The 24,492-nt window shown below is 38.5% G+C and overlaps 1 protein-coding gene across 2 annotated transcripts; it reads left to right on the forward strand.

Annotated features, from left to right (window-relative positions):
- The first annotated feature begins 5,835 nt into the window (after nt 1-5,835).
- LOC129411566 (clumping factor B-like) lies at nt 5,836-24,245 on the forward strand. Of its 2 annotated transcripts, XM_055162803.1 has the most exons (15): nt 5,836-6,246; nt 6,317-6,479; nt 7,942-8,134; nt 13,297-13,404; nt 13,952-14,059; nt 14,801-14,908; nt 15,787-15,894; nt 16,435-16,542; nt 18,271-18,378; nt 18,864-18,971; nt 20,996-21,097; nt 21,491-21,541; nt 21,703-21,762; nt 22,382-22,489; nt 22,922-24,245. In XM_055162803.1, exons 1-15 carry the CDS (start codon nt 6,147-6,149, stop codon nt 23,051-23,053), a joined length of 1,665 nt encoding a protein of 554 aa, XP_055018778.1. In that variant the 5' UTR covers nt 5,836-6,146; the 3' UTR covers nt 23,054-24,245. The 2 variants fall into 2 exon arrangements, with proteins under 2 accessions (XP_055018778.1, XP_055018788.1); XM_055162813.1 differs by lacking the exons at nt 5,836-6,246; nt 6,317-6,479; nt 7,942-8,134 and adding exons at nt 11,957-12,371; nt 12,530-12,586 and having other exon boundaries at nt 22,922-24,244.
- Nucleotides 24,246-24,492: the final 247 nt, after the last annotated feature.

The following is a 24,492-nucleotide window of genomic DNA, read 5'->3' on the forward strand; positions in this document are numbered from 1 at the left end:
GGTGATTTTCATAAGGGCTTTGTTTACTTCAAAAAATTTACTCACATAAAAGAACATTTCACAGTTTTTGCCCCACAACATCTATTCAAAGATCCAATATCACAATTCAACACGACGGATCTACAATGAGATGTCAGGGGAATGTTTTTATTGTCTGTGGGCTTCCTTTTGCACTTTGTCTAGGTTTCTAGGACAACGCGACCTTAACCATCGGTGAGTTACAGTTGTATCCAAGTGAAAATCTATGGGGCAACACCTCTCAGAGCAGAGAAGTTAGATGATATTGATTTGTCTTGAGTGCGGCTGCTGAAATCCATTGTACAAGCTCAACCTTTTTGACTCCATGAACCTGCGTTATCGCTGCTATCTATCGCTGTCTGTGCTACTCTATTTTCACAATTCTACAGCGTCGGACAGGTGGACTAAAAATACCAGTGTTTCTTCTGTCTGGCAATTTCTCAGACATACCCAGAGCTGATGTCTCAATTTTCAATAGGACTATACTATTTTCTAATACTGAAATGACAATGCAACAGATTTGGGACAGATCCTTGTGATACATCCAAGTTGCAAAATATTTAAATCCGGTCATAATTGTTTTTATTTGAGCAGTTTATTGTGTTATTTGACCTAATGTCACTCAAATGTACGCATATGTCATCAGTTCACAAATAGCTCAAATGTAGTGTATTAATCTAATAATAAAAATAATAATTAATCAGTTTTATATAGCGCTTTTTGAACACTCAAAAACGCTTTACAGAGTATGATTCATCATTCATTAATATCTTATGATCCCCACTTTGGCAACCACTGCAATAGAAAGTGGTATAGAGTATATGTAATAAACAAACCGCACCATAAACCACCAAGTAAGGTCAGTCTATCTCCATGGAGAATGTTCCAAAAATAGGATTCCTTAAACATAAAATCAGAAATTTTACATCTAAACAGTGTACATTGTGTTTTAGAAGCTTTCTCAGTTTTTTGTGCCTGTTTTTACTTTTCAAGCAAACTAGGTTAATCTACATCTAATTAATTATATGGCAATTAAATTAGGATTTTTATCTGCTAATAAAACTCATAATAGCTCATTTAATACTGGTGCCATCTCTCACCGCTCCCTTAAGTCATTTCATAGGATTTCTGTTTTTGCTCATGGGGTCTGTATAGGGATAATTGGCATTTGAATGTGTAGTGAAATTATTAGATTAGAGATGGAGCTGTCAAATTGGATTATGAAGAGCGACAAGCCTAACTGCCCTGATCAAACAACCCACCTCTCACTCAGGATTTTCTGCTCGGGTGCTAGTGTCTTTCAAATCTGTAACCTGACTATTTTGCTATATGAAGCCAACACATTATCACTACTTCACCACAGTCATATACTTGTGTTATGTGTTATCTGTATGTAATAAAATGCACTTATTTGCATAAATGGCCAATAGTTTTAGAATTATACATTACACGTTTTCATTTTAAGGGCCATATAGTGCACTATTTTCAGGTCTATGTTATATATTGTTGTTTCCTCATTCTGTTTTGTTTCAGTCACACATGTTTAGGTGGTGTTCTTCTCTCAAACTGAAAACGCTCTTTTTGACTGTGTGATGTAATGTGGTAATTCAGGAACTGCTCTACTGTGTTTTTGAATTCCATACACCTTCACTAGAATCATTTGGATAATTTTAGCCCTGGAATTGTCTACTCGCTACTGAACTAAAGGTAAAAGGTAGCTGTTAAAACTACCGCTTCATGATATCACAACGTGGAGACTCAAACATGTGTGAATGAAACAAAATACAAGTATGGGTATGCTTTTGATGAGGTAACAGCATTATAACATGGCTTAACCCTTGTATTGTGTTAGAAAGCTACACACGTCTTTAGTGTTACCGGGTCAAATTTGACCCGTGATTTAACTCAGCCTGAAAATACTTAAAAACACTAGATATCATCCAATATTGTTTTTCTCCTCATAACTAACTTAGTATGTGTTCATGTCCATGGAAACATTTTTATTATTTTTTATTTTTTTGGCTGTACAGACCTTTTATCTTAAAATATACCACTCGTTTTTGATTACAAAAACTGCTTAAATTCACTAATTATATTATATATTATATATCCTATAGTGATAAAATTTTTAATTATATTATATAATTATACTATAATCATAATAATTTAATATATAATACATATAATATAAATCTAATTTATATAAGTATAATTATATTGGGTGTCAAGAGGGCTTGGTGACCATGAACTGTCACTTTTTCTTGACTTGAAGACGTCTCTTTCAGTCTTTGTGACATCTGGGTTCTCCTCACCACATGTGTGCTCTTGTTCAGGGTCATACTGACCCTCATCCTCATCCACAGACGTATATATGAATGGACATAACTAACGCTGTAGCCACCGCGTTCCAAATAGAAAGTTCTCCAGGAGGCTCTTCCGGCTCCTTCTGACTCTGGCTCCAATTGACTTATGTTAGGATCTTGTCGTCCTTCTCTCTGTACCTGCTGCTGTGAACCTCGTCATTTTGGTCTTAAAATATACGTATTAACCTGCGACACATGATCCTGATTTTTTTTTTTTTTTTTGGCTGTTTTGTCCGTCCAAAAAATCCTATTCATAACATATAACCTGGCTCTAGACCGTGAGCTTCATTTGAGCGGCACCAAACGCTGTGGGTGACGTCACACTCACTTAGTCCACTTCTTTTATTCAGTCTGTGCCCTCATCCTCATCCTCAGATACATCTTCCTCAGCTTCACTTTCCTCTCTGTCTTCAGAATCACTGTCATGACCAAAAATCTGATCCAGCGCCTCATAAACAGTGAACCTGCTCATGTTGACTGATGCTGCAACAGAATACAGCTGATAATATCTCACTAAAACCCTGTTTATATATGACAAGGTTTATTTTAGATTCAAAATGTATCAATGTGCTGCAAGAAAGAGAAGAGTTCACGTGGGTGAAGACGACCTTTTTGTGTGAAGTGTGTGTGTGTGTGTGTGTGTGTGTATGTGTATGCCTGTGTGTGTGTGTGTGTGTGTGTGTGTGTGTGTATGTGTATGTGTGTGTGTTACTGGGGGCATGTGTGTGTGTGTGTGTGTGTGTGTGTGTGTGTGTGTGTGTGTGTGTGTGTGTGTGTGTATGTGTGTGTGTGTGTGTGATGTGTGTGTGTGTGTGTGTACCGGGGGCATGTGTGTGTGTGTGTTACTGGGGGCATGTGTGTGTGTGTGTGTTGTGTGCACTGGTATTCATCACGTTGTGAGGACCGAGATCTGTTTACACAGTCACGGTGTGGGGACCATTTTCTTCATGGGGACCAAAAACCAGGTCCCCACGAAGATTACCATTGTAGATGAATAAAATAACAATTTTTAAGGTGCTGGACGAAGTTTCAGCATTGGCCCATATGTCACGGTTTTTAGTGTGTGTGAGTGTGTGAGAGTGTGTGCTCTATGGTGCCCCTAATGGTAAGGACGGGTAAGACATCACCGTCTTCACACACACTTCAACCAAATATGGTTCGGTACCGCCCATTTCCTGGTCCTCATAAGAAATGATGTTTTCGTCGAATGATCAGTGTGAAAGACGACATACAGCGTGCACATGCAAGGTAAGAATATTTAAGCATATTATGATCATTTAATTAAATAATGAGTTAAGCTGATGAGAATGAATCGCCGAAGCAAATTGTGACCACAAATGTTAAGTAAATTTTTATTTTTATGTGTTCAGTATATTAGAAAACATATTTTGTTCAAACTTGATTCGCTAGCTAACATTATCAAAGCTAAATGTAGCTTCTTTGTAATCACAATCATAGTTAAAATAGTTTAAATATACGTTGTGAAAATAAGCCAACAGTTGTTTAGCCTATTTTAAAGAGATTAGAATAAAGTTAAATTGTGCTGGAGGGGGTAGGTGTCGGGGCTAGCCAAGGCCATGAGCAGGCTGCATGGGTTAGCCTAGTAGCATGGTCATTGCTAACACAGCGGAGAAAGTTACGACAGCAAGTGGGAGAGGGTGGTGTACAACGGGACAAAACCACCACAAGAAGCGGTGAACGTAAGCGACGGGCGAAATCAGGGGATCTGTAGAAAAAAATAACAGTATCTGTATCTTAGATTTATCTGACAAGGTTTTTAGTATGTTAGCCGCTAAATAGCTGCGAAGAGGCTAGTGTTAGCTGCTAATGATTCTAGTGCTTTCTACTGGTAAACAAAAAGCTGCTATGGCTAGGCTATCTGATCAGTGCGGGTGCGTAAATACGCTCGTGTAGGTTGTGGACGTGTATGTTCAGGTCTCGGTGATTGAACTTATAAAATGCCCAGCTTTTAGCCTCGTGTGAGACATGCTACAGTCGGACTAGACCCGGGGGGAGCTGCTCCGATTCAGGCCGGGCTCAGAAGAGCTGGAGCGGGGAGTGATGTTCGGAGCCTCGGCCTGAGAAGAGCTTTCCCCGGGAAGAACCAAGTGCGCGGATCTGTGTATCTTTCCCCGAAGAGGACAACATGGACACGCGCAGAGGACCCTCCGGAGCCGCGCGCAGAGGACCCCACGGAGCCGCGCGCAGAGGACTCCCCGGAGCCGCGCGCAGAGGACAACACGGAAACGCGCAGAGGACCTCAAGGAGCCGCGCGCAGAGGACAACACGGAAACGCGCAGAGGACCCTCCGGAGCCGCGTGCAGAGGACCCCACGGAGCCGCGCGCAGAGGACAACACGGAAACGCGCAGAGGACTCCCCGGAGCCGCGCGCAGAGGACCCCACGGAGCCGCGCGCAGAGGACCCCAAGGAGCCGCGCGCAGAGGACCCCAAGGAGCCGCGCGCAGAGGACCCCACGGAAACGCGCAGAGGACAACACGGAAACGCGCAGAGGACCCCAAGGAGCCGCGCGCAGAGAACCCCCGGAGCCGCGTGCAGAGGACAAGATGGAAACGCGCAGAGGACCTCACGGAAACGTGCCAGCAGAGGACAATACGGAACCGTGTGGAGTGGACAGGAACGGCCACTGCGCACTGGTCTTGCTCATCCCGTCTGGAACCAGCACACGGAGGACGGAGCGTCTGGATCTATCTGACCAATGTGCGCGGTGGATGGCTAAGACCAAGGACCAGACCTCCAGACCGGTCTAGACCGGAGGGGCTGAGCGCTACGGTGTGTGCTCCGTGTTTTACTGCTGTAGGCTGCTAACGTTACCCGAACTCAGAGCTTCTGCTACGGGCTGGTTTGCGGTGAGTTCCGTATAAAGATATGCATACTGCTGTTTTATGAGTTCATGATAACTTGGGAGGACAACGGCCCGTGGTATTGACAGGGAACAGCGGTACTTCTCACAATTGGAGGTACCCTGATCAATGCACCTGCTAAGTAAATTGAGTGTGAATAATTGTGCCTGTCTTTTGATATAACAGTTCCAAGCTGAGCCGTAAATGTAGTGACGTAATACATGTGCTAAGCTTTCAGCATTACTACACAGTTGATTAGAACTTTGTTGGTTAGTTGGTCAGCAGCTAGGTAGCTAGTGAATGACTATGCTATTGGAGCTTTCAACTGAGGAGAAGTAGCCGATACTGGCTCTATGTACTGAACAAAGGAATAATTTGTAGTTATTGGTTTAAGAAAAAAGTGCTATGATATTCAGCGTTGGGTCAAATAACTGAGATATTTAATCAAGTGACTGACATGAGGGTAAATGTAAAGCGGTGACCCACCTAGGGATGGGAAATATTTCAAATTATACAATACACTGTGATTGTGTTTTAAAGCTATGCAAAAATTGAGTATATTTACAGTTTAAAAAAAAAAAAAAAAAAGTTGTACATTGTTATATATATTCCTGCACTTTAGTGGATAATTTTACAGATATTTTACGTTTCTTTTAAATAATAAGCCTCACCTACTACGTTTAAAGATAAGTTTTAACACTTTTCTGTTGGCCTGACATAATTTTGTGGGAATATTGTAATTGAGATATGCAAAAAAAAAAAAAAAAAAAACAGAGATATTAATTTTCGGCAATATTGCCCAGCTTTAGTGCCAACTAATGTATATTGCAACAACTATAACTGCATGCAGATTATATTTTTATATTAGAGTGTGTTTTATTAATTTGTGCATATACATTTTAGATGGCACCACGAATTAGCCCTTTAAAAGATGCCACATATCATGTCATCAACAAGTGTGACAAAAATAAACTGGAGATCAAGTACATCAATCAAGTAAAAGGTATTGTTTGTTTGTTTGTCAGTTATTATCTTCATTATTTATAAAAAATATCATTGTATTTTATTTGTAGGACGGGGTCTTTTTGCGAAAGGCTCCTTTGGAAAAGGAGACTTTGTCGTGGAGTACAGAGGAGAGATGATTGATCAGGCAGAATTGGAGAGGCGAAGGAAAATTTACCACCCGTCCTGTGCCGCATTCTTCTTTGAGTTTAAATGGAGAGGGAAAACATGGTGGTAAGATTTTGCACTTTACCGAAACAATGTTAGTTAGACAACTATATTATCTATATACAACTATAATATCCAGATCAGGTTTTTTTTGCTCCCGAGTCATTTCATTTTGAGTATCTGCCAATACCGAGTCCCGATCTGATTCTTCTATAAGACATGGCAAACAATCAGATCCAGGATGTACGGGGGGATCAGATTGTATTGATTTCAATGTGTAGTATTTGGGCTGAACTTAGTGTGAAAAATCAAATGTCCAAAACTTGAATTTGTTTTATTAACTTTTCTAACCATGAACCATCATTGTTGAAAATCTTGACTTTTCACAGTCTGGTCTTGGAATGTGTAACTTTGTGTATTTAATGAACTGGGCAAAACAGGAACCAGACCAGAATCAGATCAGACCTGAGACTCGACTCTGCATAATCTACAGTTTGTATATTTGATATTATATGGAAACATGTGCATTACATTTAAAACATTTAGACTCGTCTATGAAATACAAATAATCCAAAATCTTACCAACTAAAAATGAGATGACATTTATTTTTCATAACTATTTGTGCACCCCCATAGGTCATTCTGTACCTCTGGGGCAAACGTTAATAACTGATATTTATAATGTCTAACTGAGTGATAGTACTTCTCAGGAACTTTCATTCTTATAATGAAGTTAATACTATATTCACCTGCAGTAAAACTAGAGTTTAAGACTGCATTTACATCCATACCCACACCCGATAAGGACTGTGAACAGAAGCCCCTCAGCCTCTCCCCCGGCCGCCCCCACTCCCCCGCACCACAACCACATTCACAAACCCACCGCGGAGCGCACCGCAACATTGCTCCCACCGCTCAATAGACAATCCATGCCGCTGGACCCGCCAGCTCCACAACATGCAAACAGAACAGTGCGATGACGCCATCGGCCGCGCAGGTGTGAACACGGGCCACAGAACACCAGGTAACAGCGCCCGAGCACGGCACGGCCCAAAAGTCCCAGCGTGAATGTGCCTCTAGTACAGCAGGCGTTGGAGTAGACAGTTGCGCTAACTGGACGTCCCTGAGCAAATCCCGCACCTCAGTTAAAAAAACAACAAACAAAAAAACACTGTTGTGTGCTGTGTGCGCTGTGTGTTATATATGTATATTATTTATCCGATACCTGATCGGAACATAACGTCAGAGTCTGGATCAATTCCGCAGTCACGTGATCGGCCCAGATTTCAGATCACGCGATTGGATCGGGACAACCCTATTACATTGTCTATTGCCATTACACATATATGGAGATAGTTGGTTGACATAGCCAATGCATGTAGCTTTTTACTTTAACCTTTTAACCTAGCCTTACTAAAGTATAAAAGTAACTATTATATTGTATTTAATAATTGTGAAATAGCTGTCTAATGTGTTTTTTTGTTTTTGTTTGTTTGTTTATTTGTTTTGTTGTTGTTGTTTTGTATAGCATTGATGCCTCTGTTGAAGATGGCACCTTTGGACGGATAGTGAATGATGACCACATACAGCCAAACTGTAAAATGAAAAAACTTTACTTTTATGGAAAGCCACACTTGTGTTTGTTCACCACAAGAAACATCATTGAAGGTGAAGAGCTCACATATGATTATGGAGGAGACGACTGCCCATGGAGAGAACAAGTACGTAGCAAACACACAGTTCAAATGTGTTTAACCCTCTAGGCGCTAAAACGTTTGATTTTGACATCTTAATTTCAAAAGGCTATAGCTTAAAACTGATACACTTTCTGTAAATTGGAGAAATATTAAGGATGCCCCAAAGTTTATGTAGGGATTAAATATACCCATCTAGTTTGTGTATTTTGACATCATGTGGCGGTGGCCATCTTGAATTATAGAATTTTCATGAAATGTCACATTTGATGATAAAATACAGAACTTCTTTCCCCCCAAAATACCCTTCATTTTGTGTATGCGATACTGCACAACACTGGATGCTCAGGTAAATAATAATCAAAGTGTTTAAATCATTAATGATAATAATAACGAATCAATATAGCTGCAAGTGGCAATGATTGGCTCTCGCTCATGCCTGTGACATGTCCCGCACATGCCACTCCCCAAAAACGCCACACCCAGAAAATGCCGTGCCCTGCAAACACCACACCCGCCAATGCCGTACCCTACAAAATGCTGCATCCCACACTAACCATAATACCCCTAAGCTTAAACTTGACCCTAGTCGGACTTCTTACCCATAGCCACAACCCTAAGCCTTACCCTAAACCCCAACTCTGAACCCTACCCTGCCATTTTTCAAATTTTTTGCATGTGTTTATTAAGAAAAATTAAAAAATCCAAGATGACGGACTTCCGGTTTATAAAGGAGCGTGGTCACAATGTACATTTTTGTTCCTATTGCTATGATGCAAAAGGTCATTCACCAGCCTCTGGCGCTCGGGCCTAATAACATTATTAGGCCTGAGCGCCAGAGGCTGGCAAAGGGCCTATTAGTATCGCAAAGCGATGCTCCAAGTGGCCGAAAAATGGAATGGCGTGACGTGACTCGCCCGTAGTGACCAGGGACCCTCGCCATCACGTAGCAATGCGTCTGAGGTTTCCGAAAATGTATAGTTTGTCGGCCAAAAAAAGCGGAACATTGTTCTCGCATCAGAATATTATTCTTTCTTATTATTTTTTTCCTAACCAACTCACCCATTTTTCACCCACTAAACAATAATAAAAAGTCCTGGAAATTTTGCCATCTGGTAAAATTTGCGCTTCCCTAAGTTTTGGCTATTTCCATTTTCCAAACATAAATAAAATGGCTCGTCAGCCCCAAACGTCTCAAAAATGCATTAGGGAATACGAATGACACAAAAAAAAATTTGCATGTACAATCATGAAATTTGACACAGAAGTCGATCATGTCAAGACAAGGAAAAAATATTATTACGCCAATACCGTGCACTCCACTAGGGGGCAGCAATATTGGCTTAAAGTTTGCTAAGCTTTTACGAACTCCTCCGAGGGCGTTCACCCGAACGAGCTCAAATTTGGTCCACATTATCTCAAGACGTAGAACAATAAAAGTTATCCAAATTGTTCACACACGTCTTACGATCTCTGAGCAGTGAAGCAACAAAAAATGCACACAATTTAGGAGATTTACAAATTGCTCCCATTTGCTCAAACGAACTCTGATTTCAATGAAATTTGAAACATTTGTTAAACTCTCTGCCCTGAAGCTACTTAATGTGAAAATTATTAATTTGGCGCATTAGCGCCCCCTATAGATTGAAACAAAATATTATATGGAAGAAAATAATTTGTTCCCAAATAGTTGCTAAAAAATTTCTGAAATTTTGCACAAAATTCCATTTTGGCATCCTGATCCAAAAGTCAATGACACCCATGTCATATTTTTTATGGCGTTGCCATAGTGATGACATTAACTCTCCATTGGTAAAATCTACAAATTCTGGCACAAAACTTTGGCCGATTTCACTCAAATTTTAATCGTTGATTGACACCCCGACTCTGAACAGATTTATATAAGAAAATCTCAGATGGGCGCAATAGCGTCCCCTAGGGAAATTGCATGGTACTGCAAACATTTACTTTGTTGTAGACATATAAAATTTGGTACACAGATTCATGACATGGTCTTGATCAAAAAAGTCAGTGACGACACCATGCCATTTCCCATCGTGTTGCCATGGTGACAGGCTAAAGATCTGCTCTCGCCAATGGGACGCCCAACAAAAACTCTGGCGTAGCCAAACCAAATTTGGTACACAGATGCATCATGGGAATAGGAACAAAAAAGTATATTATGCGGTTGCTCAGCAACCAACAGGAAGTGAGCCATATTGGATTGATGGTGCGACCTGTCCTCGTACTTGAACGAACTCGTCCTAGGGCGTTTGACCCAGACAGAATCATTCTGTATCATCTAGACAAGTGGGACATTAAAAGTAGTTAAAAGCTTTTTAAAAGGTCAAACGGTGTTGCCGTGGCAACGGTGCAAATTTCGGGACGGCATAAGCATGCGCGAGGGCCGATCATTGCCGCTTGCGGCTATATTTTTATTATCATTATTATTATTATTACTATTGCTTCCGCTATGCGGAGTGAATGGGGAGCGACGTGCACATGACCGAATGCGACAAGACGACATGCAGCTATGTCCACGGTTGCCCCCGGCACAAACAGCAGTATCCCAGTAACCCTGAAGGCCTGGCTCATATTTACTACTGCTAAAATGAATGGAAGTCAATGGGAGGTCAGGGGGTGACCTCGACGAGATGGTGCAGACGCACCCGTCACTCACCAATGACCCCACGGTGACGTGGGGAAAGTGAAGAGCTTTCAAACAACGTATAATATGTTCTAATGTTTTCGGATATATTGTTTTTGCTAAAAATATAATTTTTTTAATCTTATTTTTATTATGCTCTTTGAGCTCTAATTTGACCCCATAAACATGTTCAAAAACTCACCAAACTTGCACAATATTCAGAAATGGCAAAATTTTTTATAAAATATAGGTTTCGTACACAGGCATAAAAAAATGGCGACACAGCGCCACCTGGAATACTAAGACTTAGTCCGATCATGCTGAAATTTAAATCACTAATGTGTGATCTCAGTCTGAATATAATACACTATAAAACATATGAAAAGTGAACACTATAGCGCCCCCTACCATAGACATGAAACGTCAACATTATCTGATTTGTTCCAAATTTGGGAATTCAGTTCTATTAATGACTAGAAGTAAAAACATATTACTGACATGGGCATTTTTCATGGTTGGCCAGCAGGGGGCACAAAGAATATTTAAAGGTGCATTTTCTGTTTGCGAGTGCGACGTTTGCGGGCACAGAATTTGCAGGCAGGGCGTTTGCGAAGTGCGCCGTTTGCAGTGCGCGGGTGATTGCCGGTGCGGCGTGGGCTGGGCGAGGGCCGTTCGACGCCGCTTGTGTCTTTAATTGTTATTGTTATAGTTATTATAATTGTTTAGACCTGGTTCAGACCTGGTTTAGACCTGCAGCTGATCCAATGTCCCCATGACTGACTTTACAGTTGAGTTCATGTGTGTTAATACATACATTCATTGTCCACATGATGTACTTTACTTGAACACGAATGACTGAACTCAACTGCAGTCTCTTGATGTCCCCATGACTCACTTTGCAGTTGAGTTCATGTGTGTTAATGCTTGCTCTCAGCATCCACATGATGTACTTTGCAGTTGAGTTCAATCATTTGTGTTAATGCAGTCTCTTGATGTCCCCATGACTGACTTTACAGTTTAGTTTATATGTGTTTTTCATGTTGTATAATTTTCTCTTGTCCATTCTCTCCCTTAGAGTTCCAGCGTGTCAGATAAGAGCACTTTTCCAGATGAAAGTCATCCTACTCTCCAGTTCCAGACTCAGACAGATAAACCTGTCGATCAAAACGGCTCTTCTCAACAGGTACATTTTCATCACCTAACATGTAATATTCACTTTTTTTGATGCGTGTTTTTGTTGTTTTGAGCATTTCCATTACTGTTCGTTGTTATTCTTTTTGAACAATCCTATTTGGCACATATAATTTAGCCACATCATGTAGAATATTTAAGTCCTCTTTAGAGCCTTGTGCATATGTAAGCTTTCTTGTTTTTAAACATGTGCTCTCAATATCCCCACGAGTCACTTTGCAGTTGAGTTCACGTGTGTAAATAGTATCCTGAGTATTTGAAATTCATGGATAGGTCCTAATGAGATTTAGTGTATTTCCGGTCTAGTGTTTGTTTGGTTTTTGTTCCCCTATATTAATAATTGTTTTTTTGTTTTTTATTCAGACTTTTTCACACAAGTATAAAAAAGCTCTTTTTGTACCAAAGCCAAGACGGAGAAAACATATCGTAAGTCATACAATTTTACTACATGCAACTGTCAATATTTCATTTTCAGTGCAGTGTTTTGTTTTTTTTAACCAATGTTCATCACATTTAGTTATGTATGTGCTTTTTACTTTTCTACCTTTTTAAAAATATATTTTCTCTATTTTACTTTTTTTTAGATGAAAGCCGATGAAACTCAGATGGATAGTCCTGTTGGTCAATACGACTCTCAACAGGTACACATTTTTTTATCACCTATCATGTAATACTTACATTTTGTATGTGTATTTTTGTTGTTTTAAGCATTTTCAGTACTGTTTGCTTTGTTTTATTCTACATGATGTGGCTAAATTATATTTGCTAAATAGGATTGTTCAAAAAGAATATTTAAGTCCTCTTTAGAGCCTTGTGCATATGTAAGCTTTCTTGTTTTTAAACATGTGCTCTCAATATCCCCATGAGTGACTTTGCAGTTGAGTTCATGTGTTAATACTTGCTCTCATTGTCCACATGACGTACTTTGCTTCAAAACGAATGACTGAACTCAACTGCAGTCTCTTGATGTCCCCATGACTCACTTTGCAGTTGAGTGTGTGTGTTAATGCTTTCTCTCAACATCCACATGATGTACTTTGCAGTTGAGTTAAATCATTCATGTTAATACAGTCCCTTGATGTCCCCATGAGTGACTTTACAGTTGAGTTCATGTGTGTTAATACTTGCTCTCAACATCCACATGACTCACTTTGCAGTTGAGTTCAATCATGTGTGTTAGGTTCACTTAACAGGTTTCCATTAGAATGTGAGTAAGTGCAGACGGGAGTTTTTGTTGTATAATAGGGTTGCACGATTTGAAGAAAATATCGAGTAATGTCTTCTACTGTATGTTTGTTTTACTTGTTTTTTCATGTTGTATAATTTTCTCGTATCCATTCTCTCTCCTTAGCGTTCCAGCGTGTCAGATAAGAGCACTTGTACAGGTGACAGTCATCCTACTCTCCAGTCCCAAACTCAGACGGATAATCCTGTAGATCCAAACGGCTCTCCTCAACAGGTACAAATGTTTCGATCACCTAACGTGGAATTCTGTATTTTTGTTGTTTTGAGCACTTCCTTTACTTGTTGATATATATGTGTACTTACTTGTTTTGTTAAAACTTGTGCTCTCAATGTTCCCATGACTGACTTTACAGTTGAGTTCATGTGTGTTAATACTTGCTCTCATTGTCCACATGACGTACTTTACTTTAACACGAATGACTGAACTCAACTGCAGTCTGCGTGTCCCCATGACTCACTTTGCAGTTGAGTGTGTGTGTTAATGCTTGCTCTCAACATCCACATGATGTACTTTGCAGTTGAGTTCAATCATTCGTGTTAATACAGTCCCTTGATGTCCCCATGAGTGACTTTGCAGTTGAGTTTGTGTGTTTAATACATTCTCTTAGTGTCTGCATGACTCACTTTGCAGTTGAGTTTAATAATGTGTGATAAGTGAATTGAACAGATCTCCGGATTTATTTTTGTATGTTGGTTGTAATGTTTCCATGTTGGTTTTTTCATGTTGTATAATTTTCTCTTATCCATTCTCTCTCCCTTAGAGTCCCAGCGTGTCAGATAAGTGCACTTGTCCAGGTGAAAGTCATCCTACTCTCCAGTCCCAATCTCAGACGGATAATCCTGTAGATCCAAACAGCTCTCCTCAACAGGTACAAACATTTTCGTCACGTGTATTTTTGTTGTTTTGAGCATTTCCTTTAATGTTTGCTTCGTTGTTATTCTACATGATGTGGCTAAATTAAATTTGCAAAATAGGATTGTTCAAAAAGAATATTTAAGTCCTCTTTAGAGCCGTGTGCATATGTAAGCTTTCATGTTTTTAAACATGTACTCTCAATATCCCTATGACTGACTTTGCAGTTGAGTTCATGTGTGTTAATACTTGCTCTCATTGTCCACATGACGTACTTTACTTTAACACGAATGACTGAACTCAACTGCAGTCTCTTGATGTCCCCATGACTCACTTTGCAGTTGAGTGTGTGTGTTAATGCTTTCTCTCAACATCCACATGATGTACTTTGCAGTTGAGTTCAATCATTCGTGTTAATACAGTCCCTTGATGTCCCCATGAGTGACTTTACAGTTGAGTTCATGTGTGTTAATGCTTGCTCTCGACATCAACATGATGTACTTTGCAGTTGAGTTCATGTGTGTTAATGCTTGCTCTCGACATCAACATGATGTACTTTGCAGTTGAGTTCAATCATGTGTGTTAGGTTCACTTAACAGGTTTCCATTAGAATGTGAGTAAGTGCAGACGGGAGTTTTTGTTGTATAATAGGGTTGCACGATTTGAAGAAAATATCGAGTAATGTCTTCTACTGTATGTTTGTTTTACTTGTTTTTTCATGTTGTATAATTTTCTCGTATCCATTCTCTCTCCTTAGCGTTCCAGCGTGTCAGATAAGAGCACTTGTCCAGGTGACAGTCATCCTACTCTCCAGTCCCAAACTCAGACGGATAATCCTGTAGATCCAAACGGCTCTCCTCAACAGGTACAAATGTTTCGATCACCTAAATTGGAATTCTGTATTTTTGTTGTTTTGAGCATTTCCTTTACTTGTTGATATATATGTGTACTTACTTGTTTTGTTAAAACTTGTGCTCTCAATGTCCCCATGACTGACTTTACAGTTGAGTTCATGTGTGTTATTACTTGCTCTCATTGTCCACATGACGTACTTTACTTTAACACGAATGACTGAACTCAACTGCAGTCTGCGTGTCCCCATGACTCACTTTGCAGTTGAGTGTGTGTGTGTTAATGCTTGCTCTCAACATCCACATGATGTACTTTGCAGTTGAGTTCAATCATTCGTGTTAATACAGTCTCTTGATGTCCCCATGACTCACTTTGCAGTTGAGGGTGTGTGTGTTAATACTTGCTCTCAACATCCACATGACTCACTTTGCAGTTGAGTTCAATTATGTGTGTTAGGTTCACTTAACAGGTTCCCATTAGGATGTGAGTAAGTGCAGACAGGAGTTATTGTTGTATAATAGGGCTGCGCGATTTGAAGATAATATCTAATTGGAATTATTCTGAAAAGTACTGTGATTGTGATTCGATTTGTTAAGAATGCCAGATTCTGTTCTATTTTCACATTTTAAATGTGTTATGCAGAATGCAGCAAACAAGTAATAGTATCATATGTGTTTTAAAACATTTTGCACGTATTTAAACTTCTGAGTTAGCTGCTTTTTTTTCTAAATATGACTGAATATTTAGTTTTTGGAAGATTTTATGGTACATCAAAATTGTGCTAATGGAAACCATTAAAATTACTAATTTAAGTTCGAGTAATATCTTCTACTGTATGTTTTTACTTGTTTTTTCATGATGTATAATTTTCTCTCATCCATTCTCTCTTAGAGTTCCAGCATGTCAGATAAGAGCACTTGTCCAGGTGACAGCCATCCTGCTGTCCAGTCCCAAACTCAGATGGATAATCCTGTAGATTCAAATGGCTCTCTTCAACAGGTACAAATACTTTCATCACCTAACATGTAATTCTGTATTTTTGTTGTAGTGAACATTTCCTTTACTTGTGGACGTGCATGTGTACTTGTTTTGTTAAAACGTGTGCTCTCAATGTCCCCATGAGTGACATTGCAGTTGAGTTCATGTGTGTTAATGCTTGCTCTCAACATCCACATGATGTACTTTGCAGTTGAGTTCAATCATTCCTGTTAATGCAGTCTCTTGATGTCCCCATGACTCACTTTGCAGTTGAGGGTGTGTGTGTTAATGCTTGCTCTCGACATCCACATGATGTACTTTGCAGTTGAGTTCAATCATTCGTGTTTATGCAGTCTCTTGATGTCCCCATGACTGACTTTACAGTTTAGTTTATATGTGTTAATACATGCTCTTTGTGTCTGCATGACTCACTTTGCAGTTGAGTTCAATAATGTGCGTTAAGTGAATTTAACAGATCTCAGGAGTTATTTTTGTATGTTGGTTGTAATGTTTCTATGTTGTTTTTCATGTTGTATAATTTTCTCTTGTCCATTCTCTCAGAGTTCCAGCGTGTCAGATAAGAGCACTTTTCCAGATGAAAGTCATCCTACTCTCCAGTTCCAGACTCAGACAGACAAACCTGTCGATCAAAACGGCTCTTCTCAACAGGTACATTTTCATCACCTAACATGTAATATTCACTTTGTTTGATGCGTGTTTTTGTTGTTTTGAGCATTTCCATTACTGTTCTTTGGTATTCTACATGATGTGGCTAAATTATATTTGCTAAATAGGATTGTTCAAAAAGAATATTTAAGTCCTCTTTAGAGCCTTGTGCATATGTAAGCTTTCTTGTTTTTAAACATGTGTTCTCAATATCCCCATGACTGACTTTGCAGTTGAGTTCATGTGTGTTATTACTTGCTCTCATTGTCCACATGACGTACTTTACTTTAACACGAATGACTGAACTCAACTGCAGTCTCTTGATGTCCCCATGATTCACTTTGCAGTTGAGTGTGTGTGTGTTAATGCTTGTCTCAACATCCACATGATGTACTTTACAGTTGAGTTCGATCATTCGTGTTAATACAGTCCCTTGATGTCCCCATGAGTGACTTTGCAGTTGAGTTTGTGTGTGTTTAATACATTCTCTTAGTGTCTACATGACTCACTTTGCAGTTGAGTTTAATAATGTGTGATAAGTGAATTGAACAGATCTCCGGATTTATTTTTGTATGTTGGTTGTAATGTTTCCATGTTGTTGTTTTCATGTTGTATAATTTTCTCTTATCCATTCTCTCTCCCTTAGAGTCCCAGCGTGTCAGATAAGAGCACTTGTCCAGGTGACAGTCATCCTACTCTCCAGTCCAAAACTCACACAGATAATCCTGTAGATCCAAACGGCTCTCCTCAACAGGTACAAACATTTTATCACCTAACATGTAATGTTCACTTTTTTTGATGTGTATTTTTGTTGTTTTGAGCATTTCCCTTACTGTTTGCTTTGTTGTTATTCTACATGTTGTAGCTAAATTATATTTGCCAAATAGGATTGTTCAAAAAGAATATTTAAGTCCTCTTTAGCGCCGTGTGCATATGTAAGCTTTCTTGTTTTTAAACATGTACTCTCAATATCCCTATGACTGACTTTGCAGTTGAGTTTGTGTGTGTTAATACTTGCTCTCATTGTCCACATGACGTACTTTACTTTAACACGAATGACTGAACTCAACTGCAGTCTCTTGATGTCCCCATGACTCACTTTGCAGTTGAGTGTGTGTGTTAATGCTTTCTCTCAACATCCACATGATGTACTTTGCAGTTGAGTTCAATCATTCGTGTTAATACAGTCCCTTGATGTCCCCTTGAGTGACTTTGCAGTTGAGTTTATGTGTGTTAATACTTGCTCTCAACATCCACATGACTAACTTTGCAGTTGAGTTCAATCATGTGTGTTAGGTTCACTTAACAGGTTCCCATTAGGATGTGAGTAAGTGCAGACAGGAGTTATTGTTGTATAATAGGGTTGCGCGATTTGAAGATAATATCTAATTGGAATTATTCTGAAAAGTACTGTGATTGTGATTCGATTTGTTAAGAATGCCAGATTCTGTTCTATTTTCACATTTTAAATGTGTTATGCAGAATGCAGCAAACAAATAATAGTATCATATGTGTTTTAAAACATTTTACACGTATTTAAACTTCTGAGTTAGCTGCTTTTTTTTCTAAATATGACTGAATATTTAGTTTTTGGAAGATTTTATGGTACATCAAAATTGTGCTAATGGCAACCATTAAAATTACTAATTTAAGTTCGAGTAATATCTTCTACTGTATGTTTTTACTTGTTTTTTCATGATGTATAATTTTCTCTCATCCATTCTCTCTTAGAGTTCCAGCATGTCAGATAAGAGCACTTGTCCAGGTGACAGCCATCCTGCTGTCCAGTCCCAAACTCAGATGGATAATCCTGTAGATTCAAATGGCTCTCTTCAACAGGTACAAATACTTTCATCACCTAACATGTAATTCTGTATTTTTGTTGTAGTGAACATTTCCTTTACTTGTGGACGTGCATGTGTACTTGTTTTGTTAAAACGTGTGCTCTCAACATCCACATGATGTACTTTGCAGTTGAGTTCAATCATTCCTGTTAATGCAGTCTCTTGATGTCCCCATGACTCACTTTGCAGTTGAGGGTGTGTGTGTTAATGCTTGCTCTCATCATCCACATGATGTACTTTGCAGTTGAGTTCAATCATTCGTGTTTATGCAGTCTCTTGATGTCCCCATGACTGACTTTACAGTTTAGTTTATATGTGTTAATACATGCTCTTTGTGTCTGCATGACTCACTTTGCAGTTGAGTTCAATAATGTGCGTTAAGTGAATTTAACAGATCTCAGGAGTTATTTTTGTATGTTGGTTGTAATGTTTCTATGTTGTTTTTCATGTTGTATAATTTTCTCTTGTCCATTCTCTCAGAGTTCCAGCGTGTCAGATAAGAGCACTTTTCCAGATGAAAGTCATCCTACTCTCCAGTTCCAGACTCAGACAGATAAACCTGTCGATCAAAACGGCTCTTCTCAACAGGTACATTTTCATCACCTAACATGTAATATTCACTTTGTTTGATGTGTGTTTTTGTTGTTTTGAGCATTTCCATTACTGTTCTTTGGTATTCTACATGATGTGGCTAAATTATATTTGCTAAATAGGATTGTTCAAAAAGAATATTTAAGTCCTCTTTAGAGCCTTGTGCATATGTAAGCTTTCTTGTTTTTAAACATGTGTTCTCAATATCCCCATGAGTGACTTTGCAGTTGAGTTCATGTGTTAATACTTGCTCTCATTGTCCACATGACGTACTTTACTTTAACACGAATGACTGAACTCAACTGCAGTCTCTTGATGTCCCCATGAGTGACTTTGCAGTTGAGTTCATGTGTGTTAATGCTTGCTCTCAACATCCACATGATGTACTTTACAGTTGAGTTCAATCATTCCTGTTAATGCAGTCTCTTGATGTCCCCATGACTCACTTTGCAGTTGAGGGTGTGTGTGTTAATACTTGCTCTCAACATCCACATGACTCACTTTGCAGTTGAGTTCAATCATGTGTGTTAGGTTCACTTAACAGGTTCCCATTAGGATGTGAGTAAGTGCAGACAGGAGTTATTGTTGTATAATAGGGCTGCGCGATTTGAAGATAATATCTAATTGGAATTATTCTGAAAAGTACTGTGATTGTGATTCGATTTGTTAAGAATGCCAGATTCTGTTCTATTTTCATATTTTAAATGTGTTATGCAGAATGCAGCAAACAAATAATAGTATCATATGTGTTTTAAAACATTTTGCACGTATTTAAACTTCTGAGTTAGCTGCTTTTTTTTCTAAATATGACTGAATATTTAGTTTTTGGAAGATTTTATGGTACATCAAAATTGTGCTAATGGAAACCATTAAAATTACTAATTTAATTTCGAGTAATATCTTCTACTGTATGTTTTTACTTGTTTTTTCATGATGTATAATTTTCTCTCATCCATTCTCTCTTAGAGTTCCAGCATGTCAGATAAGAGCACTTGTCCAGGTGACAGCCATCCTGCTGTCCAGTCCCAAACTCAGATGGATAATCCTGTAGATTCAAATGGCTCTCTTCAACAGGTACAAATACTTTCATCACCTAACATGTAATTCTGTATTTTTGTTGTATTGAACATTTCCTTTACTTGTGGACGTGCATGTGTACTTGTTTTGTTAAAACGTGTGCTCTCAATGTCCCCATGAGTGACATTGCAGTTGAATTCATGTGTGTTAATGCTTGCTCTCAACATCCACATGATGTACTTTGCAGTTGAGTTCAATCATTCCTGTTAATGCAGTCTCTTGATGTCCCCATGACTCACTTTGCAGTTGAGGGTGTGTGTGTTAATGCTTGCTCTCATCATCCACATGATGTACTTTGCAGTTGAGTTCAATCATTCGTGTTTATGCAGTCTCTTGATGTCCCCATGACTGACTTTACAGTTTAGTTTATATGTGTTAATACATGCTCTTTGTGTCTGCATGACTCACTTTGCAGTTGAGTTCAATAATGTGCGTTAAGTGAATTTAACAGATCTCAGGAGTTATTTTTGTATGTTGGTTGTAATGTTTCTATGCTGTTTTTCATGTTGTATAATTTTCTCTTGTCCATTCTCTCAGAGTTCCAGCGTGTCAGATAAGAGCACTTTTCCAGATGAAAGTCATCCTACTCTCCAGTTCCAGACTCAGTCGATCAAAACGGCTCTTCTCAACAGGTACATTTTCATCACCTAACATGTAATTCTGTATTTCTTGGTCTGTATTTTTGTTGTTTTGAGCATTTCCTTTACTTGTGGATATGTATATGTACTTACTTGTTTTGTTAAAACTTGTGCTCTGAATGTCCCATGACTGGCTTTTACAGTTTAGTTTATGTGTGTTAATACATGCTCTTAGTGTCTGCATGACTCACTTTGCAGTTAAGTGAATTTAACAGATCTCAGGAGTTATTTTTGTATGTTGGTTGTAATGTTTACATGTTTTTTTCATGTTGTATAATTTTCTCTGGTCCATTCTCTGTCCCTTAGAGTATGGCAGATGTCAGCGGTTGTTCAGGTGACATCCGTCTAGCTTTGGGACTGAAGAGAAGGATGGCTAATTCTGTTGGTCAATATGCTCCTCCTCAACAGGTACAAATGTTTTCATCACCTAACCTGTAATATTCACTTTTTAATGTGTATTTTTGTTGTTTTAAGCACTTCCATTACTGTTTGCTTCGTTGTTATTCTACATGATGTGGCTAAATTATATGTGCCAAATAGGATTGTTCAAAAAGAATATTTAAGTCCTCTTTAGAGCCTTGTGCATATGTAAGCTTTCTTGTTTTTTAAACATGTACTCTCAATATCCCCACGAGTGACTTTGCAGTTGAGTTCATGTGTGTAAATAGTATCCTGAGTATTTGAAATTCATGGATCGGTCCTAATGAGTTTTATAAGTGTATTTCCGGTCTAGTGTTTGGTTTTTGTTCCCCTATATTAATAATTTTTTTAATTTATTTTTTTATTTTGACTTTTTCACAGAAGAATAAAAAAGCTCTTTTTGTACCAAAGCAAAGACGGAGAAAACATATCGTAAGTCATACAATTTTACTACATGCAACTGTCAATATTGCATTTTCAGTGCAGTGTATATAATATTGTTTTTTACCAATGATCATCACATTTAGTTATGTATGTGCTTTTTACTTCTCTACCTTTTTTAAAATATATTTTCTCTATTTTACTTTTTTTAGATGAAAGCCGATCAAACTCAGATGGATAGTCCTGTTGGTCAATACGACTCTCCTCAACAGGTACAAATATTTTTATCACCTATCATGTAATACTTACTTTTTGTATGTGTACTTTTGTTGTTTTAAGCATTTTCATTAGTTTGTTTTGTTGTTATTCTACATGATGTGGCTAAATTATATTTGCCGAATAGGATTGTTCAAAAAGAATATTTAAGTCCTCTGTAGAGCCTTGTGCATATGAAAGCTTTCTTGTTTTTAAACGTGTGCTCTCTATCCCCATGACTTATTTTACAGTTGAGTTCATGTGTGTTAATACATGCTCTCATTGTCCCCATAACTCACTTTGCAGTTGAGTTCATGTGTGTTAATGCTTGCTCTCAACATCCACATGATGTACTTTGCAGTTGAGTTCAATCATTCGTGTTAATGCAGTCTCTTGATGTCCCCATGACTCACTTTGCAGTTGAGTGTATGTGTTAATGCTTGCTCTCGACATCCACATGATGTACTTTGCAGCTGAGTTCAATCGTGTTAGGTTCACTAAACAGGTTCCCATTAGGATGCGAGTAAGTGCAGATGGGAATTATTGTTGTATATTAGGGTTGCACGATTTGAAGAAAATATCGAGTAATGTCTGTTTATTTTACTTATTTTCTCTCATCCATTCTCTCTTCCTTAGAGTCCCAACGTGTCAGATAAGAGGACTTCTCCAGATGAAAGTCATCCTACTCTCCAGTCCCAAACTCAGATGGATAATCCTGTAGATGCAAATGGCTCTCTTCAACAGGTACAAATACTTTCATCACTTAACATGTAATTCTGTATTTTTGTTGTATTGAACATTTCCTTTACTTGTGGACGTGCATGTGTACTTGTTTTGTTAAAACATGTGCTCTCAATGTCCCCATGAGTGACATTGCAGTTGAGTTCATGTGTGTTAATGCTTGCTCTCAACATCCACATGATGTACTTTGCAGTTGAGTTCAATCATTCGTGTTAATGCAGTCTCTTGATGTCCCCATGACTCACTTTACAGTTTAGTTTATATGTGTTAATACATGCTCTTTGTGTCTGCATGACTCACTTTGCAGTTAAGTTCAATAATGTTCGTTAAGTGAATTTAACAGATCTCAGGAGTTATTTTTGTATGTTGGTTGTAATGTTTCCATGTTTTTTTTCATGTTGTATAATTTTCTCTGGTCCATTCTCTGTCCCTTAGAGTATGGCAGATGTCAGCGGTTGTTCAGGTGACATCCGTCTAGCTTTGGGACTGAAGAGAAGGATGGCTAATTCTGTTGGTCAATATGCTCCTCCTCAACAGGTACAAATGTTTTCATCACCTAACCTGTAATATTCACTTTTTTATGTGTATTTTTGTTGTTTTAAGCACTTCCATTACTGTTTGCTTCGTTGTTATTCTACATGATGTGGCTAAATTATATGTGCCAAATAGGATTGTACAAAAAGAATATTTAAGTCCTCTTTAGAGCCTTGTGCATATGTAAGCTTTCTTGTTTTTAAACATGTACTCTCAATATCCCCACAAGTGACTTTGCAGTTGAGTTCATGTGTTAATACTTGCTCTCATTGTCCACATGACGTACTTTACGATACTTTTAGTATCTGAAATTCATGGATAGGTCCTAATGAGTTTTATAAGTGTATTTCCGGTCTAGTGTTTGGTTTTTGTTCCCCTATATTAATAATTATTTTTTTTTTTTCATTTAGACTTTTTCACAGAAGAATAAAAAAGCTCTTTTTGTATCAAAGCAAAGACGGAGAAAACGTATTGTAAGTCATACAATGTTACTACATGCAACTGTCAATATTGCATTTTCAGTGCAGTGTATTTATTTTTTTTTACCAATGATCATCACATTTAGTTATGTATGTGCTTTTTACTTTTCTACCTTTTTTAAAATATATTTTCTCTATTTTACTTTTTTAGATGAAAGCTGATCAAACTCAGATGGATAGTCCTGTTGAATATGAGTCTCCTCAACAGGTACAAATGTTTTTATCACCCAACATGTAATTTTTTTTCTTTTATTTTTATGTGTGCTCTAGGGATGTCCTGTTTTTGTTGTTGTTTTTTTTTGCCTCAGAGTCATTTGATTTTGAGTATCTGCTGACATCAAGTCTCAATCTGACACTTCTATAAAATTTATGAAATGAACTAAGAGCAAAGAATAAGATCCAGGATGTGTGCAGGATCAGATTGTGTTGATTTCAGTGTGTAGTATTTGGGCTGAACTTAGTGTGAAAAATCAAATGTCCAAAACTTGAATTTTTTTATTAACTTTTCTAACTATGCACCATCATTGTTGAAAATCTTTACTTTTACCACGGTCTGGTCTTGGAATGTGTAACTTAGTGTATTTAATGAACTGAACAAACGGGAACCAGACCAGAATAAGATCAGACCTGAGACTAGACTCTGCACAATCTACAGTTTGTACATTTGATATTATATGGAAGCATGTGCATTTTAACGTTTACGCTCATCTATGAAATCCAAATACAAAACAAGCCCCACAGCCTACCGCCCCCACTCCGCCCCCACTCCCCCGCACCGCCACCACATCCACAAACCCACTGCGGAACACGCACGGCAGAAGACCCAACATAAGTGTGCCGCCTAGTACAGCAGGCACTGGGACAGACAGTGGCACAGACGTCCCTGAGCCTTAGTTAAAAACGGAACAAAACTGTTGTGTGCTGTGTGTCCTGTGTGCGCTGTGTGTTATACCTCATACTGGATCGAGTCTGCAGTCGTGTGATTGGATCGGG

The sequence above is a fragment of the Boleophthalmus pectinirostris genome, unplaced genomic scaffold, assembly GCF_026225935.1.
Source record: "Boleophthalmus pectinirostris isolate CB_2022bp ecotype Guang Dong unplaced genomic scaffold, ASM2622593v1 HiC_scaffold_1054, whole genome shotgun sequence".
Taxonomy (NCBI): domain Eukaryota; kingdom Metazoa; phylum Chordata; class Actinopteri; order Gobiiformes; family Gobiidae; genus Boleophthalmus; species Boleophthalmus pectinirostris.